Source organism: Macrotis lagotis, chromosome 1 (assembly GCF_037893015.1).
Source record: "Macrotis lagotis isolate mMagLag1 chromosome 1, bilby.v1.9.chrom.fasta, whole genome shotgun sequence".
Classification (NCBI taxonomy): domain Eukaryota; kingdom Metazoa; phylum Chordata; class Mammalia; order Peramelemorphia; family Peramelidae; genus Macrotis; species Macrotis lagotis.
The window spans coordinates 62,628,149-62,645,281 of record NC_133658.1 but is presented as its reverse complement, the minus strand read 5'-3'; the positions used below and the strand labels follow the sequence as shown (position 1 = coordinate 62,645,281).

Here is a 17,133-nt window from a genome sequence, read left to right as displayed (position 1 = left end):
TGGGGGGGGGGAATGGACCACCTTCCCCTATCCCAAGGTCCTTCTCTGCACCAAAAGGAGACAAAGACTATAGTTCTGCTTTTTTTTTTTTAATTAATGTGGGCCTTCCCAAGGTAATAGGGAGGGGGGAGAGGGGGAGAGGAGTGTTGGCAGCAGCTCTGAGCTCACGCCTCCATTATGTCGGTCTCTGTCAGTACTTGTCTGGCCCAGTCCAGGAGTGATGGGCCGAGTCTGTGAGGGATGGGGACAAAGGCAGGGTTAGGGGTGACAGGCTTTGAAGAGGATCCCCTCCATGGAAGCCTGGTGGACACTGACCTGGTGGCTACAACCTGGGAACAGAGGCGGACACAGGGTTCTGGGTAGTTGTACTGGAAGGGGGTGTCATCCAGGTGTCTCTTTGGAGGGACCTAGGAGAAAAGGAAGGAGGTGGGAGGAAGGGCCCCCTTCAGTCCTTCTCCCACTGGCTCCAATACAGAAGGTCTCTCTTCCCCCTCCTCTTACCCTGACCAAGGCTGGGCCTCTTCCTGGGTTGGACTCTGGAACCTGGGCCACACCCTTGACCCTCTTGGTCACAAATTCCAGGACAGGCTTCCTGCTTCCTGGGCGGTCCTTATTTCCCCTAGCCCTAGTCCTAGGCAGACCCCCAAGGGGCTGCTGGTGGCCACTCATCCCAGGCCTTTCCCTTTTGTCCCCTGAGATACTGAATGCTGCCTGGGGGGGAGAGGGAAGAGATGGAAGATGCTGCTCCTGTGGTGGCTCCTGGGGGAACGCGGTCTGGATGCAAGGGGAGGGCAGTGGTGAAAGGTCCATGGGCTCCCTGTACTCAGAAGAGGAGGGGGATTCCTGGCTGTTGGTGAAGTTATCCTTTGGCTGACGTGGGATTTCCTCAGTCGGGAAAGGCAAACAGTCCAGGGCTTCTGGCAGTGGGAAAGAGGGAAGGGAACCAGAGATGTCACTAAACTCTGGGAGGAGGTAAAGGCAGAGTCTTTCAGGCCAAGCAGTGCTGACCCTGCCCCTACCCCTGCCCCCTGGGACCCTTCCCACCCTACCCCTGCTTCTTATCTACCGACATAGGAAGAAGAGGAAGAGGAAGAAGAACGTTCCAAGGACAGGGCTGGGAGTAAATGCCAGGGGTCTGTCGGGGTCCTCTCCAAATTCGGAAGCTCAGGGCTGTTTTCAGAAACTGGGTCGGGGGAGACAAGGAAAGAAAAAATGACACAGGGTGAGTGACCCTTGTCTCCGTCCACAGAGCCAAGTGCACAGCCCCGCTTCTCTACAGGGGCTCCGGACCTGCCCTCAGGTTCCGAAGGATGTCCTCTTCTTCTGCGCTAATCTGCAGCCTCAGGCCTGGGACAGTGAACACTTCTCCCTGGGTGGGCGGAAAAGGAGCCTGAGACTTGGGTCTGGACCTTGGAGCCCTGACTTCCTTCCTCTATAAGGGTACTGGTTGGAGCTGGTCTCCGCGGTCCCTTCCAACATCCCGTCTTGGGGACAAGAGATCCCTTTACCACAGCCTCTCGCTGGGCCAGGGTCCCCCATCATGCAGACGCAGACACGCATACACCCACACTAGACTGACCTGGGCCTTGCTTCGAGAGGCTTCCCATCGAGTGGGGGGCAGAGAGCCCCTCAGAGGACTGTCCAGCTGCAGGCAGCTCTGGGCCTGGCAGCTCAGCAGGCTCCGGCGGTCTTCGCACATCTCTTCCAGCAGCTGCGACAAGGAGGAGCTCTGATCTGGGGGAGGAGGGGGCCTGAGCCGGGCTGGGAGGGGTCTTCTCCCTTCGGCCTGTCCAGCCCCCGCGGGGCTCCCTGGGGTACCTTGGTTAAGGGGGGCCCTCTTGCCTTCCTGGTGCCTGTAAGGATGGTCCTGTGGGTTAGGCCGAGCCCCTCCCGCCCCGCCCCCCGCCCCTGCCCCCCTGCCCCCTTGCCCCCCGCCCCTGCCCCCCGCCACATACTTGCGGTACTCCTGCAGTTTTCTCACGACAGCGGGGTCCCGGTTACTGAAGCACAACCATAGGGTTACTAGGGGGGAGCGGGCAGAGGGGGGGAGGAGGGGAGGGCAAGGCGCTGGGGGCACACGGGAGGGGAGGGGGCGCCAACCCGAAAGTGTCTCCAACAGAGGCCGGACTGGGGTGGAAAGACCGGCCGGGGGGCGGGGCGGGGGCCGGGTGGGGGCGGGGGTCTCACCAGCTGGTCACCCCCTCTCTGGGGAGCTCGGTGGGCAGCAGGACGAAGCGCTGCACCCAGAAGCAGAACTCCTCGCGGCCCCGGGCAGGCTGCGGAGAGAGTGGGCAGGGGTGAAGCCGCCCCTTCCCGGGGGGCCCCGCCCAGGACCCCCGCCCTCGCCCGGGCCCCCCTCACCTCCGGGGACCCCGCCGCCGCCTCTTGGACCGCCACCCTGAAGTCCTGCAGCAGGAGCAGCCGGCCCGTGGCCCTGCGGAACCCAAAGGGCCTCTCGTCCCTGGGGAGGTGGGCTGCGTGAGACCCCGGCCCGGCCCCGCCCCGCCCCGGACCACGCCCCCGCCCCCGCCCCGCCCCCCGCACCAGGCGGCCGCTCGCAGGGCCTCGGGGGCCACCAGGCAGCGCACGCTGTGGCTCCCGTCCGTCACCAGCAGGACCGCGGCCGCCTCCCCCGGCGCCGGCCGCCCCCCGGGCTCAGCCTCCTGGATCACCTGCGGGGCGCCGCGGTCACCGGGGCCCGCCCAGCCCCGCCCCGGCCCCGCCCCCAGCCCCGCCCGCCCAATGGCGCTCCTCCCTCCCGCCCCGGCCCGCCCCCAGCCCCGCCCGCCCAATGGCGCTCCTCCCTCCCGGCGCGCCCCGCCCCGGCCCCACCACGCCTTCTGCCCTCCCTCCCCCGGGCGCCCCCTCCTTACTTCCAGCAGCTGCCCGAGCCCCGCGCCCTTCCCCTCCGCTCCCGAGCCCTCCCCGGGGTCCAGCGCGAGGAGCAGGTCCCGGATCCAGGGCTGCAGCACCGGCTTCCACGACGTCGCCATGGCGGCCGGCTCGGGCAGCCCGCGCCCGGGGGAGGGGGAGGGACGCGCGCTATTTCCCGCCGCCCGGACTGACCCCTGTCCCCGGAAGAGGAAGCCCTGGGTGGAGTCGAGAAGTGCCCCCCCTTAGAGGAGGTCCGGGCTCGGGCCCCGCCCCCTGAGGCTGGCACGAGGCCGTGTGCGCGTGCGCGGCGCCGCGCCTGCGATTGGTTCTTAGTGTCCGGGTCCAGACGCCTTCTCCCCGCGGCCCCTCCCCCCCGCAGCTCCCGCGCCCCCCAAAACTCTGGGGGATCCGGCCCCTGCCGGGGCCCTCCTGCACCCGGGAGACTTCCTTCCCTGCCCTCCCTCGCCCCCGTGAATACATGTTTCCTGACTCCTTCCCGAACGGCTTATTCTTAGTTTCCTTCTTTCAATGACAAGTAAGAACAATTAACATTTCTAACACTCTGAGCTGCAGACCCCCCGCCCCCGCCCCTTGCGAAGACCAGTGAGAGCGGACAGGGGTGCGCGCCCTGTGCCCAGCAGGCCGTGACGGCAGCTTGGCCCGCTCAGAGCGCCGCAGGTCTGTGGGGAGGCGGGGCCCGGGCCCGGCAGCCGCCGCGGCCCTGCGCCCCCGCGCCCCGCGCCCCGCGCCCCCGCGCCCTGCGCCCCGCGGCCCTGTAGCCGCTGCCCGCGCCCTGCGCCCCGCGCCCTGCGGCCCGCGCCCCGCGCCCTGCGGCCTGCGCCCTGCGCCCCGCGCCCCGCGCCCCGCGGCCCTGCGCCCCGCGCCCTGCGCCCCGCGGCCCTGTAGCCGCTGCCCGCGCCCTGCGCCCCGCGCCCCGCGCCCCCGCGCCCCGCGCCCCGCGGCCCTGTAGCCGCTGCCCGCGCCCTGCGCCCCGCGGCCCTGTAGCCGCTGCCCGCGCCCTGCGCCCCGCGCCCCGCGCCCCGCGCCCCGCGCCCTGCGGCCCTGTAGCCGCTGCCCGCGCCCTGCGCCCCGCGCCCCGCGCCCTGCGCCCCGCGGCCCTGTAGCCGCTGCCCGCGCCCTGCGCCCCGCGCCCCGCGCCCCGCGCCCCGCGCCCCGCGCCCTGCGGCCCTGTAGCCGCTGCCCGCGCCCTGCGCCCCGCGCCCCGCGCCCTGCGCCCCGCGGCCCTGTAGCCGCTGCCCGCGCCCTGCGCCCCGCGCCCCGCGGCCCGCGCCCTGCGCCCCGCGGCCCCGCGCCCCGCGCCCCGCGGCCCTGCGCCCCGCGCCCCGCGGCCCTGCGCCCCGTGCCCCGCGGCACCTTGTAGCACGCGTGTGGCTTCATCACAAGCTCATGCCACAGCGGGCCCAGCCGTGCCCCGGCCGGGCGCGTCCCCTCACTTTGCACTTCATTTCCACCACAAATAGAACTTATATTTTTGTACAAATGAGTGCTGTTTCCCTTTTCTTTGATCTCAGCAGGACAGAGGCCACTAGAGGGTAAAGTGGAGTGTGGGGGCCCGAAGACAGTCCCCAGGCCAGCCACCAAGTCCTGTTTGCCTCCATTTCCTCCTCTGTAAAACGGGCCGGAGAAGGAAATGGCAAACCAGCATCTTTGCCAAGAACATGCCAAATGGGATCACAAAGAGTTGCGTGTGACCGACCCACCCCTGTGGGCTGCAGTTCTGTATTTTTTTCAGGCCAATGCTCCCCTCCCATCAAACCTGTGCTAGTATCATTGCATTGTCCTCATTCTGTAAATGAACAAAGTGACTCACACAAAGTCCCAATAGAAGCATTATATAGATACATCTGCACCAAGCAGGCAGCGTGCATGCTAGGATCTGGGGACACAAAGAAAAATGAATATTTGTAGCATATATACATATATATATACATACATACATATATACATACATAGACTCACAGAATAGAATCAGCTCCAGAGTTCTAATCCAAGTGTCTCTCCAAAAAATGAAAAATGGTTGTCTCCATTTTTGTCTGGGGGGGGGGGGGTTCCTGAGTGTTGGTATACTTTACTTCCTTTCCCTCCTTATGGAGAAAGTGGCAGGAAAGGGCTCTTGGACCTGGGTATATAAGGTTAAAGGGGTTTGGGAGATGTAGGACACACCTGGCTTCAGCAGAGAACTGAGATGACCTGGAGGAAGAAGCATCCCTGCCCACTAGGGCCAGATTCACTCTGTGATCCAAGATGAGGGAGAACTCACATAGTTCTTTCTTCCCTTTGTAACTTCCCACCACCACTAAACAGTAAACTACTAAAGAAATGCTCTTCATATGAAACAAATGAGACTATATAAAGTGCTTGGAAAAACAAAGCTATATAAATGCTGGCTATTATTAATATTATTAACTGAACTCCTTAAATGTGACTAATTTTTGGGTTTTTTTTAAAGCAGCAAGGCAGCTAGATGGCACAGTGGACAGGGCACCAGCCCTGGAGTCAGGAGTACCTGAGTTCAAATCCAACCTCAGACACTTAATAATTACCTAGCTGTGTGGCCTTGGGCAAACCACTTAATCCCATGGCTTTGCAAAAAAAAAACCTAAAAAAACCCCAGCACCAGTAAAGTCATCACCAACCTGGAAATTAGAAGAACTGGGATGAGGTGGTCAATTAAGGGGAGCCTTAATAAATGCGTTGAGTTGTATCAGTTTAGGATTATTTCCAAAAATTAAGACTACATTCAAAATTCAATTTGCCGCTGCTGAAGATGAAGTGACCAAGGCTCCAAAGGATGGTACAAAAAAGAATTTTGCAATATCAGTGGCATCTGGAAGATGGGGGTAATCAATGCCCTCAGCCCTCTCCCCATGTAGTGTACTGAAGGAACCTTTCCTTTGCATCTAGGTGGTGCCATAGTATCTTAAGTTCAAACGAGACCTCATACATTTGGTAATGATCAGGTTAGTGATATATGTAGCTTATACAATATCAGATCTGAAGTCAGGAAGTCAGAGTTCAAATCTGACCTCGGACACTTGCTGTGTAACCCTGGGAAAGTCACTTAAGCTTTTCCTACACTTTCCTCATCTGTAAAATGAGCTGGAGAAGGAAATGGCAGAACCACTCCAGTATCTCTGTTGGACACAACTGAAAAGATTGATCACCACATAAACTTTAAGACCCTGGGCAAATCACTTAACCTCCCTCTGTCTCAGGTTCCTCATCTATAAAATGCAGATAATAGCTCCTCTTTCCCAGACTTGTGAGGATCAAATGAGATAATTGAAAAGCATCTGGCAATTACTGATAATAATTTGGAATCAAAAGGCTCCAGCTGTGCAACCCTGCAACTTCTTCTCTCCAATTTCCCCATCTATCATAAGAAGGAATTTCTCAGAGATCTCTTCCAGCTCTAAATCTTATTTCCCAAATGCTTTGAAGGGAACAGCCCTAGATATAGAATTGCTATTTTCCTTCCTAAAACTTTTATTGTGAATAAAATGGACCATTTTTCTAGGTGAGGCAGGTCCAATATTTCCCCCTTCTACTCTTCCTCCTCCTCACCCTACTGCAAAAAATATTTCTGTTTGATGAGAGTAGATGATTGTTCCATTGGTGCTGGTAGCCAGATTCCAAACCGATGGCACTGTCACAGAGTGATGGCAACAGGATCACAAACCAAGAGCTGTACCTAGCCATATTGCTAAAAGATCTATAAGACTCAGAAACAAAGAGCAGAAATACTGTTTAAAAACAAAAAAGCTCTTGTCTCATGACTTAAAGCCGCATTTTCCCAAACTCCTCTAACCTTTTTTTCCCCCATGACATCTGACACAGGCCATAAATGAGGGGCTGCTAAGGAGATATGGAGTGCTCTGGGAAAGTTGTGGAGCAAAGTAAAACCTGTTTTTATCTCCCTTAACAATAAGCATCTTAATACATGCATAATTTAATAATGTTGAAGAGAAATATTGCTAGCATCAAAAATGTACCACAAGACCCCTGTTTGCATGGAGCAGCTTCTAAGAGAAGCGAGTGGTTTTAATCATCGTTTGGAAAGACCAGCCCAGGGAGTGGACTTGGCATGATACAAAAGTGTAAGGCCTGGTCCCTGCCTACCTGAATAACCGAGAGCTTCACTGTCCTCCCTGCTAGCAACTCTGGCTACAGAAGTGCCCGGCAGCCTAATCTGTAGAGGGCTGAAAAGCCACCCTGCTTTGAGGAAAAGATTGGCTATCAATGGAGAGAGGATGCAACCCTGTTTGTTTAGAAGACAGCTGACCCATCCTGGAGTCAGGAGGACCTGAGTTCTGATGTGTTCTCAGAGGCTTGACACTTACTGTGTGACCCTAGGCAAGTGACCTTGATTCAGTGTCTCCTCGGATGACTCCAGTGAAGCTGGTGACTTAGCACAGCGCCCCTCCCTCAAATTCAACTTCTTGTAAAGGCATCTCCTCCCTGATATCATAGCCTTTTTATTTTTATTTAAGACAATGGGGTCAAGTGGCTTGCCCAAGGCCACACGGCTAGGTCATTATTAAGTGTCCGGGCCAGATTTGAACCCAGGTGCTCCTGACTCCAGGGCCAGGGCTCTATCCACTGCCCCACCCAGCTGCCCGTCATGGCCTTCTTCAAGAACAAAGGCCAAACATCTCGGAAGCGGAATAGACTGCAGATGTCCTCTGTTCACCCGTCCATGCCCCTGCACCCACCGGGGCACTTATCTAAAGGAACAGAATATCACAGAATAGGAAGCAGCGCCCCCTCCTCTCTCCAGCCATTCAGCCTAAAGCTCCCCCCACTCCCGGCGGCATAAGCCTCTCTGCTCTGGCTTCCCTAGTTAGGGGATCTCTCTGGCAGCTCTTTCCGTCCCGGGTGGCCTCGCGCTCCTCCCTCTGCGGGCCCGGGGGCTCTGTCCGCCTGTCGCGTTGTCTGTCTGGACGGACCCAAGGCGGGGGCCGGGATGCTGCGGGAGCCGGGGCGGTGCCGCCCCCTAGCCCCCGTGACCTTCCCCGCCCCCCGCCCCTGGATGATGATGATGATGATGATGATGATGATGATGATGATGATGATGATGACAGGGACGCGGGGGGCCGGGCGGGGGCGGAGCGCTCGGCCGCACCCCCACGCGGCGGCAGCCCGCCCCCGGTTACCTAGGGAACGTTGTCTGCACGCTCCCCCCGCGCCGGTGACGTCAGGGCCGGCCCCCGCCCCGCCCCCAGGCCCCGGGCCGGCCATCCTCGGACCGAGGGAGAGAGGGAGGGGGCGGCGGGGGGCGGGGCGGCCAGTGCTGCAGGGCGGGCGGGGGGAGCCGGGGCGGGGCCGGGCTGTGCACCTGCGCCGCTCCGGCCTCAGCCCCGGCCCGGCCTCAGCCCCGGCCCGGCCCGGCCCGGCCCCGCCATGGCCAGGCCGCAGCGGACCCCGGCGCGGAGCCCCGACAGCATCATCGAGGTGAAGAGCAAAGTAAGGGCCCCGCCCCGGCCCCGGCCCCGGCCCCGGCCCGGCCCCCGCCCCGCGCCCCCCGCGTCCCCCCGCGCCCGCCGGCCGGCCCGGGCCGCTCCGCCAGGGTGGGGGAGGGAAGGGAGCGGGGCTTCCCGGGGGGCGCGGGGGGCCCCGGGCCCCGGCCCGCGCGCCCCCAACCCCGCGCCCCCTCCCCGCAGTTCGACGCCGAGTTCCGGCGCTTCGCCCTCCCGCGGGCTGCCGTGGGGGGCTTCCACGAGTTCTCGCGGCTGCTGCGCGCCGTGCACCAGATCCCGGGGCTGGACGTGCTGCTGGGCTACACCGACGTGCACGGCGACCTGCTGCCGCTCTCCAACGACGACCACCTGCACCGCGCGCTGGCCTGCCCGCAGCCGCCCCTGCGCCTGCTGGTGCAGAAGCGGGGTGAGCCGGGGGGCTGCGGCCGAGCTGTGCTGGGGCCGGGGGCTGCGGCCCCGGGGGGCGGGGGGACCCGCGGTGGAGCCGTGGTGGGAGCCCGAGGGGCTGCGGCCCCGGGGGGCGGAGATGTGCTGGGGGCCAGGGGGCTGCGGCCCCGGGGTCGGAGCCGTGCTGGGGCCGGGGGGGGGGGGGCAGAGATGTGCTGGGGGCCGGGGGCTGCGGCCCCGGGGGGCTGCCCGAGCCGCTGCTGAGCTCTGCCCCTCCCCAGCAGAAGCGGACCCCAACCCCGCGGCCGCGGCCTTCGCCTCCAACTCTCTGCAGCGCCGCAAGAAGGGGCTGCTCCTCCGCCCCGCCGCCCCTCACCGACTGCGACCCCCGCTTCTCATCGGCCTCCCCCAGGACTTCCGCCAGATCTCGTCCGTCATCGACGTGGACCTGCTGCCCGAGAGCCACCGGCGGGTGAAGCTGCACAAGCACGGCTCCGACCGGCCCCTGGGCTTCTACATCCGAGACGGCGTGAGCGTGCGGGTGGCGCCCCAAGGCCTGGAGAAGGTGCCGGGCATCTTCATCTCCCGCCTGGTGCGGGGAGGCCTGGCGGAGAGCACCGGGCTCCTGGCCGTCAGTGACGAGATCCTGGAGGTCAACGGCATCGACGTGGCCGGCAAATCGCTGGACCAGGTGACGGACATGATGGTGGCCAACAGCCACAACCTCATCGTCACGGTCAAGCCTGCCAACCAACGCAACAACGTGGTGCGGGCCGGGGCCCCCCGACCTCCTGGAGGGCAGCCTCCCGCCCCCCTGGCTCCTTCAGAAGCTCCTGAGCCCGACAGCGATGAGGACGGTGACCTGGTCATCGAGAGCCACGGGCTGCCCGGCTACCTCCCTCCTTGCCCCAACGGGATGCCTCTGGTCCCTTCCCGCCGGGACTTGCGCCCCAGTCGCTCCCTGCCCGGCTCCAGAGGATCCCTACAGTCACTGGACAGTCAGGATGGGGCCAGCCCTGCCCGGGCAGGCAGTCTGAGGGAAGAAGGCAGTGGCATCACCCTATAGTCTGGGATTTCACCAGCTGGACTCTGGGTGCTCAGGCCTTCCTTTCCTACAACTCTCGCCCCGCCTGGGCTAATGGACACCGGAACCACAGTGGGATGTGGGGGAACAACAGTTCCTGACCTTGGTCCCGCCAAGGTGCCCCTACTGTCGTCTCCTTCCTGGAGAGAGCGTCTTGCCCACCCCACTCCTTTGCCCCACACCTCTCTCCCTCTCAGTGGGCAGCTGGCTGGGGAGCTGCTTTTCATGAGCTTAGGCAGCGCCTTTGCTCACCCGCCCCTCTCCATCCATGAAATATTAAAGTTTTTCTAGAAAACACTGGCCCTTTTCTTTACCATGGGAAGCACTCTGGTGGTGGTGGTGGGGGGGGGCTGGATCACTTCCCTGAGTAAGCATTACTCTGAGAGGGCTGGGCCCTCAGGGGCCTTACAGCCTGCCTCAACTGTGGATATTCCTGCCAGCTCCTGCTTCTGGCCCCAGCCACTGAGGAAACCAAAACCTCTAGGCCTTGGGCCTCCATGAGGGGCTCACCTAAGACTTGAGTGTTAAGACCCAAAAGGGACTCCCTTAGGTGATTCCTTTTAAGCATGGGTCCCTGCAGCTGGCAAGGGTCTTGAGCTGCTCACTCCCCCACAAAGCTGGCTGATTTGACTGGCAGAGCCCCATCTCCTTGCCTCCAGCCCACAACACTTGGCAATTCTAAAGCAACATGAGAAAGAGGAGAGCCATAGCTTGGGAAGGGGTCAGGAGTAAGGAGATTGGGGTCATTGCTCATGTAAAAAAAGGTTTAATTTAAAAACAGAAAAAAAGATTTTTAACAGCAGTTCTCTGGGCCTGTTTCTTCAGGGCAGGGAGCTTCCCACTGTACCTTGGGCCAGGAACTTCCCTTCCAGGACCCAGGCAGCTCCTGCCCTGGAGGCCTTGAGGTGCTGCTCCACTCTGAAGGAGCAGAGGGGTCTCCAAGGGCCTTGCTGTGGGTCTGAGAAAGGCCTCAGGAATCCATCTTGACAAAGACTTTGGATCGGGAGAAGATCTTGAGGGCCTCCTCCAGCTGAGAGAGCTTCTTCTCTAGCTCAGCCTTGTGGTGACGGGCTCGAAGGGAGTCTGCTCCAGAAGGCATCAGCACCAGCTCTCGGAGCAGTTCTTTTTGGCCTGAGGAAGGAAAGGCCTAGGGCACAAGGGTCCAGCTCCCTTCCTTGGGAGCTAGGAGCCCAGGATCCAATATAACTGCAAACATTTCTCAGGCACCAACTCTTTGTCTGACACTGCATGGTTATTGGTGAGCAAGACTGCAATCAGCAAGGAGTCATGCTGTCTGTCGAGAATGGAGGATACTTGAGGGGGAAGATAATTGGCTCCCATCTGTTTCCTCACTCCCCACTTCTCCCCTCCCCCTCCTCCCCTCCCCCTGGGCCCAGCCTAGTCCCCCAGACCCTGATTGGTCTGGACACTCACTCTGGAGAAGGGAGTTCAAGGTATCCAGGCGCTGGCTCTCAGGCATCCTGATATGACCTGGGGGTAGTTCAGGGTCAGGCTGGTTCCGCTGGCGCTCCTCAGCTTCCCGGCGCCACAGATCTTTACGTTCCACCAGGCTACCCAAGGTTACAGTGAATGACTCCTCTGTCCCAAATGCCCAGACCAGCCCCATCAGCCTCCCCCAAGCCATTCATGAAGGCAGAGCAGAGGACAGGCTCAGCCTCCCCAGAGTGGACGCGGGATCTGCTCTCTGCCCTCCTTTCTGATGAAAACCTCAGGTCCCAGAGAAGACAAGTGAGGACCTACTAGTGGGGCACATGGCCCTTCTGCCTGGTGTTGTACTCCTCCTGGGCCCGCCGCCGCTGTTCCTGGACCTCTGCCAGACACTGTAGGGAGCGAGACCGCCGTTGAGGAGCGACTTTGGCCGTAAGAGCATTGTGGGTGATGAAGTCCACGACGTGGGCCTTCCCCTATGGGAGAGAGGAGCAGGATGGACAGCAGGTTTCTTAGGGTTGCAGCAAGAAATACCCTTGGGAGCCATGAGGCCTATGCTGGGCCACCCTGCTGTTTCCTTCTTCCCACCCCAGCCTCCCATGCAGATGTGTCACCTTGGCGTCAGGGCCTGGCAGTTGGGACCCGTCAGTACTGGGCAAAGCCAGGCCTGCGGAAGACACACGACGGGGTTGCACCCCAGGTCCACAGCGAGAATACGCCCGCAGGAACGTCGGCAGCTCTGGTCCAGAGGCAGGGGATGGCTCCTGGGAGAAGCAGAGGTGCTGGGTCAGGCCCGCAGCCTCGGCCCTCAGGTTCAGCTGGTCTGGAAGGGAAGGTCAGAAGACCAGGCGGTGTCTGGGGGCTCGAGGTACCTGCAGCTGGACTTTCAGCCGCGACTCTATTTTGTCATATTTGGGCGACCGCCACAGGGCCTTGAGAGGCTTCGGCCGGCTGGGGTCTCGTCCCCTCTCCTGCTCCTGACGCCGCTTCTGGATCTCCCGGATCCGCCTCACGTTCTCTTTCTCGTGGTCTTTCTGGTCTTTCTCTGGGGATCGGGGAGATACTGCCAGGCCTGCTCCATGGGTTCAGAGGCCTGAACTCTGACCCCCGGCAAGCTCATCAGTTCCCATAGGCCGCTGAGGCTGGAAGGAAGGCTGGACATCATCCGGTCCAAGCCCCTCTCCCTTCACACAAGAGAAAGCTGAGGCACTCCCTTGGGTGCCCTCAAATGGGTAGCGACGGAAGAAGCCCCTGTGCTGTGCCTCCACAGGCGCCTCTGCCCCATCTGTGGCTGGTGGCTGGGGTGGGGGCAGCGGGGCGGGGCTGCCCTCTCCGCACTTACTTTTGGACGAGGGCTCCCTGCCCAGGGAGACGTCCTGGAGCTGCTGCAGAATGCCCACCAGGCTCTGCTGGCATCCGGGGCGGCGCAGGGGCGCGGGCGGGTCCGGGGGGGCGCCTTGGCCGGGGAGGCCCTGGGCTGGAAGAGAGGGGCGGGGCTGAGGCCGCTGGGGGCTCCCAGGCGCGGGAGCGGGGCGTCCGGGGCGCCCCGCATCCGCTTGACCCGTGGGAACTCATTTTTCTCCAGTCACACGGAAAAGGCAATTCTCCCAACCGTTACACTCTGCGGTGGGGGGGCCGGGGTCCCTCCCTCCCCTCCCCCTCTGCCAGGAGGCGGGGCATCCCGGGCTTCGCCCGAAGCGGCGTCTGGGCCCTTCGGCCCCCCGGGCCCCGGGCCCCCCGCAGCCACTCACGCGTGCGGGGGCGCTTGTAGAACTCGGGGAACAGGGTGGGGTCGGGGGGGATGGGGCTCGAGATCCTGGAGGGCCCCTCGCACATGGCGCGCGCTCGGCCGCTGGAACAGAGCGGGGTCGGGGTCGGCGCCAGGGACGGGGGGCCTCGGCCGGGCCCCGCCCTCCCCCGCGGCTCCGCCCGCACCCACAAGCCCGGGTCCGGGTCCGGGTCCGGGTCCGGGTCCGGGTCCGAGGCCCGGCCCTGGCCGCGCCGCCCGGCGGGGAGTCGGCGTCGCTTAGCACCACCAGCTTCCTGTTTGGGCGGAAGGGGACGGGGGGGGGAAACTCCCTGAGAGCGGGGCCTTCTGGGACTTGTAGTTCCGAGGAGCCGGAGCGCTTCCGGCCCCTCCCCCCACCGTGGGTAGCGAACAGCCGCGAGCCCCCGACCACGGCCCTGCAAGGTGGCCGCCCTTGTTACCCTCCCCACTCTACGGGGGGAAGCTGAGGAAAACGCCCATCCTCAAGGCCGCCCAGCTACTTGGTGCCCAAGACTGCACTTGAACTCAGACCCTGCCACACACTTCTTGGTTAATTTTCAGCGCCTCTTTTTAAAAGTTTTATTGATTAAGTATTATTAATTATTTTTTTAAGGTTTTTGCTAGGCAGTGGGGTTAAGTGGCTTGCCCAAGGCCACACAGCTAGGTCATTATTAAGTGTCTGAGCCCGGATTTGAACCCAGGTCCTCCTGACTCCAGGGCCGGTGCTCTATCCACTGCACCACCTAGCCACCCCCATTATTAATTATTAATACATGGATTCCACTTAAAACCAAAGCCCTTGCATCCCCCACCCTTGCATTGGCTTTTCCCCATTCAGTTGTAGTAGTCATACTTCCCTCTTCCCCGTCCCCATCCCCATCGCCTCTGCCTCTGCTTCACTCCTGTCTTCACACATGCACACATACATGTACACACAGACACACACATATATTTGCGTATAAGCCAAGGCAAGCTTAAAGAAGGAGCCCGGCAAGTTTGGCAATGGCAGCAGAACCCTCATTTCCCCCTCGCTAGCTTATGGGTCTCTAGTCCCACCAAGGGCTTAGAGAATGGTCAGGCGCAGGTGGGAGGCTGAGGCCGGGCCGGGCCCAGACTGGGGAAGGGGCATCTCTGGCTTCCAGCCCGTCCAGGGATATCTTGGCAGTTTGGGTCTTGTGGGGTCTGCGGCTACACAGCTGAGGCCGTCTCGGTGGTCCTGCTCTTCACATGTGTTCTGGCTTCTTCTCTTGGGCCCACCTCCACCCTGACCACGGAGGTCAGCTCAGCTCCTGTCTGCTGAGGGATGGAAGCCGGAAGCTCCCTGAGAAAAGTGGGCTGACCGCTCTTGAATTCCACCTTCTCCTCTCCCAGAGGGGTCAGATGAGCCTGGAGAGGGCCCGCTAAGCACTAAGTTAAGAAAAGACTGTGTGGGCTACAGGGCAAAGGGTGCAAAGCTGAGCGGGTCAGCTAGAGGGTCTCAAAGAAACGAGAAGGAAGCCGGAGCTGAGTGGATGGATTGGGAAGTGAAGTAGAATGGCTGCAAGTTTCAAAGTGACAAAGATGCAAACACGTGTGCATCTGTGTGTGTGTGTGTGTGTGTGTGTGTGTGTGTGTGTGTGTGTGTATGTATGAAGACAGAAGGAGTGAAGCCGAGCAGAGGTGACGGGACAGGGTGAGAGAAAGCAGAGCTGCTTTGTATACCATGCTTTGTTAAGCCCTTTACACATGATTTCATTTGATCCTCATAACTTTACAGCTCCCTAATGTACTCACTATCCCATTTAGCACAGTTCCAAACCTTGTCATCCCTCTTTAATCTTCCATGGCTCTTTCCCCACATGTCTCTCAGTCTCTTGACTTGCCTCATATCCTCATATTTTGCTGAAAAAAAGAGGCCATTTTCAGTTTTGTTTTAAATTTTTCAAAAATTTTATTTAAGGCAATGGGGGTTAAGTGACTTGCCCAAGGTCACACAGCTGGGCAGTTATTAAGTGTTTGAGGTCAAATTTGAACTCAGGTTCTCCTAACTCCAGGGCCAGTAGGCTATCCATTGCACCACCTAGCTGCCCCATGAGGGCATTTTCTTTTTTTTTCTTTTTTTTTTTAGGTTTTTTTTTTCAAGGCAAACAGGGTTAAGTGGCTTGCCCAAGGCCACACAGCTAGGTAATTATTAAGTGTCTGAGACCGGATTTGAACCCAGGTACTCTTGACTCCAGGGCCGGTGCTTTATCCACTGCGCCACCTAGCCGCCCCTTTTTTTTTTTTTATTAAAGATTTTATTTGAGTTTTACAATTTTCCCCCCAATCTTACTTCCCCCCGCCATGGAAAGCAACGTCAGTCTTTACATTGTTTCCATGTTATACATTGATCCAAATTGAGTGTGATGAGAGAGAAATCATATCCCCAAGGAAGAAACAGTCTAAGAGATAACAAGATCAGACAATAAGATATCTAGTTTTTTTCCTAAATTAAGGGGAATAGTCCTTGAACTTTGTTCAAACTCCACAATTCTTTCTCTGGATACAGATGGCGCTCTCCATTGCAGACAGCCCCAAATTGTCCCTGATTGTTGTACTGATGGTATGAGCAAGTCCATCAAGGTTGATCATCACCCCCATGTTGCTGTAGGGTGTACAGTGTTTTTCTGGTTCTGCTCATCCATGAGGGCATTTTCTGAAAGCCCTTTCTTCTTCTCTCCTTCCCCCATATACTCATATGCCTTCTTCCATTATCTCCTCCTTCATCCCTGTGGCCTTTGCTCCGTTTGCCAAGGTGAACCCTCTCCATGCCCAAGGGATCCCATTCATCTCACCTTCTCCAACAGATCATCTCCTCTGTCATCACCATTTTCTTGCTTATCCTCAGTCTCCCCCTATCTGGTGACTTCTTGTCTCCCACATCCACAAAAAATCTCACTTGCTCCATCTCCACCTTCTATCATCCCATTCCTCTCTTCCTTTTTGTTATTTTCCCCACTTTACAGATGAGGAAACTGAGACACAGGTGAAGTGACTTGCTCAGGGTCACACAACTAGTGAGAGTCTGAGGTTAGAGTCAGGCCTTCTTAACTCCAGACCCTGTGCTCTAATCCCTGTGGTGCCATATAACTAAGAGAGGAATTTCAGGATTCTGGATCAGGAAGGTCCACCAATTGTGGGTATGATGATCTGGGGGGTGACTGTGTTTGTGACTGAGGTGAAGTGAAGGTGTGGTCCTGGGAGCTGAGGAGGAGGCCTTTGTTTAGATTTAGAAGGAGATTACAGCTCTCTGTTCCAGGCAACTATCTCACTTAGAGCTAGACGTTCCCCAAATCCTTTTCAGTTCAGCATGAAAGTGAATTTGAACCAGAACAAAAGGTAAGCTTGAGGAAATATGACCATTTTTCTCTACTCACAAAGTGTGCATTTGGCTTTTATTGTGTCAATTTTAAAAAATGGTAGCAAAACTCTCATTATTTTAGTGTTGTATTTTTTTACCAGGATAAAATCTGTCTCTGAACTGTTAAGAGCTGTTAAGGGGTCCCCTGAACTTGTCTTTTTGAATAGCCATAATTTCCAGAATCCTGGGACCCAGAGCATGCAAGGGGCTCTGATTATGTTAAGGACTAAGTCCCCCCAGTTGACATAAATTGATAGTTGTACCCCAAGCTGGATCTCCATCAGCCAATCTGGGCCAAGCTGGGAAAAATGCTTGCAGATAAGAAGACCCGACCCCCCCCCACCATCTTCAGCTGGTTCCCAAGAGGAAAGAATGCAGCTTTTACCCCTTGGGGGGGCTTATTCTTTTTTCCATCTATGCCTCACTTTTCCCCTGCAGTACCCCACCCCCTTCCTGTTTTCTCCACTTTTTTGTTATACCATCGACAATATGCAAACTTCTATAAAGACTGAGAATACTAGGGGCTCCACATGCATGTTCATTCACCTGTAATCAACCTGGTCTTCACCTAAGTCTTGTGATGTTGAGATTGCAGGTTGACAATCCATGTGTTTTAGACTTCCTCTCCATCCCTGAATTGGTCTTGTAATGAAACAAAAACATTTAAACAAAATCAAACAACCAACCAAATTGT

The 17,133-nt window shown here is 58.9% G+C and overlaps 3 protein-coding genes across 6 annotated transcripts; 1 reads left to right on the top strand and 2 right to left on the bottom strand.

Moving 5' to 3' along the window:
• Positions 1–78: 78 nt before the first annotated feature.
• On the bottom strand, positions 79–3,086 carry ACD (ACD shelterin complex subunit and telomerase recruitment factor). Of its 3 annotated transcripts, XM_074223229.1 has the most exons (12): positions 2,874–3,085; positions 2,545–2,672; positions 2,362–2,461; positions 2,188–2,276; positions 1,956–2,000; positions 1,819–1,853; positions 1,580–1,734; positions 1,291–1,369; positions 1,067–1,183; positions 502–917; positions 316–407; positions 79–231 (listed from the first exon to the last, which is right to left on the bottom strand). In XM_074223229.1, exons 1-12 carry the CDS (start codon positions 2,991–2,993, stop codon positions 165–167), a joined length of 1,443 nt encoding a protein of 480 aa, XP_074079330.1. In that variant the 5' UTR covers positions 2,994–3,085; the 3' UTR covers positions 79–164. The 3 variants fall into 3 exon arrangements, with proteins under 3 accessions (XP_074079330.1, XP_074079347.1, XP_074079339.1); XM_074223246.1 differs by having other exon boundaries at positions 1,580–1,853; XM_074223238.1 differs by lacking the exons at positions 1,291–1,369; positions 1,819–1,853 and having other exon boundaries at positions 2,874–3,086.
• A 5,120-nt stretch (positions 3,087–8,206) lies between these two features.
• On the top strand, positions 8,207–10,125 carry PARD6A (par-6 family cell polarity regulator alpha). The gene is made up of 3 exons (XM_074202296.1): positions 8,207–8,358; positions 8,556–8,778; positions 9,044–10,125. Exons 1-3 carry the CDS (start codon positions 8,296–8,298, stop codon positions 9,823–9,825), a joined length of 1,068 nt encoding a protein of 355 aa, XP_074058397.1. The 5' UTR covers positions 8,207–8,295; the 3' UTR covers positions 9,826–10,125.
• A 468-nt stretch (positions 10,126–10,593) lies between these two features.
• On the bottom strand, positions 10,594–13,340 carry ENKD1 (enkurin domain containing 1). 2 transcript variants are annotated; one of them, XM_074202302.1, is made up of 7 exons: positions 13,044–13,340; positions 12,635–12,769; positions 12,165–12,337; positions 11,907–12,056; positions 11,605–11,768; positions 11,278–11,414; positions 10,594–10,974 (listed from the first exon to the last, which is right to left on the bottom strand). In XM_074202302.1, the coding sequence occupies exons 1-7, from the start codon at positions 13,126–13,128 to the stop codon at positions 10,814–10,816; spliced, it is 1,005 nt and encodes a 334-aa protein (XP_074058403.1). In that variant the 5' UTR covers positions 13,129–13,340; the 3' UTR covers positions 10,594–10,813. The 2 variants fall into 2 exon arrangements, with proteins under 2 accessions (XP_074058403.1, XP_074058408.1); XM_074202307.1 differs by lacking the exon at positions 10,594–10,974 and adding an exon at positions 10,981–11,137.
• Positions 13,341–17,133: the final 3,793 nt, after the last annotated feature.

Bases quoted from the DNA above. Each gene is read 5' to 3' on its own strand.
- ACD (XM_074223246.1), bottom strand. From the start codon at position 2,993: ATGGCGACGTCGTGGAAGCCGGTGCTGCAGCCCTGGATCCGGGACCTG. The intron at 1,184-1,290 runs GTCCGGAGCCCC...CCCCCGACCCAG, and splicing joins CCTTCGGAACCTGAGGGCAG to TTTCTGAAAACAGCCCTGAG. The intron at 232-315 runs GTCAGTGTCCAC...CATCCCTCACAG, and splicing joins TCCCAGGTTGTAGCCACCAG to ACTCGGCCCATCACTCCTGG.
- ENKD1 (XM_074202302.1), bottom strand. From the start codon at position 13,128: ATGTGCGAGGGGCCCTCCAGGATCTCGAGCCCCATCCCCCCCGACCCC. The intron at 12,770-13,043 runs GTGAGTGGCTGC...CCTCTCTTCCAG, and splicing joins CTACAAGCGCCCCCGCACGC to CCCAGGGCCTCCCCGGCCAA. The intron at 11,769-11,906 runs GTGACACATCTG...TCTCTCCCATAG, and splicing joins TGCCAGGCCCTGACGCCAAG to GGGAAGGCCCACGTCGTGGA.
- PARD6A (XM_074202296.1), top strand. From the start codon at position 8,296: ATGGCCAGGCCGCAGCGGACCCCGGCGCGGAGCCCCGACAGCATCATC. The intron at 8,359-8,555 runs GTAAGGGCCCCG...CCCTCCCCGCAG, and splicing joins TCATCGAGGTGAAGAGCAAA to TTCGACGCCGAGTTCCGGCG. The intron at 8,779-9,043 runs GTGAGCCGGGGG...CCTCCCCAGCAG, and splicing joins CCTGCTGGTGCAGAAGCGGG to AAGCGGACCCCAACCCCGCG.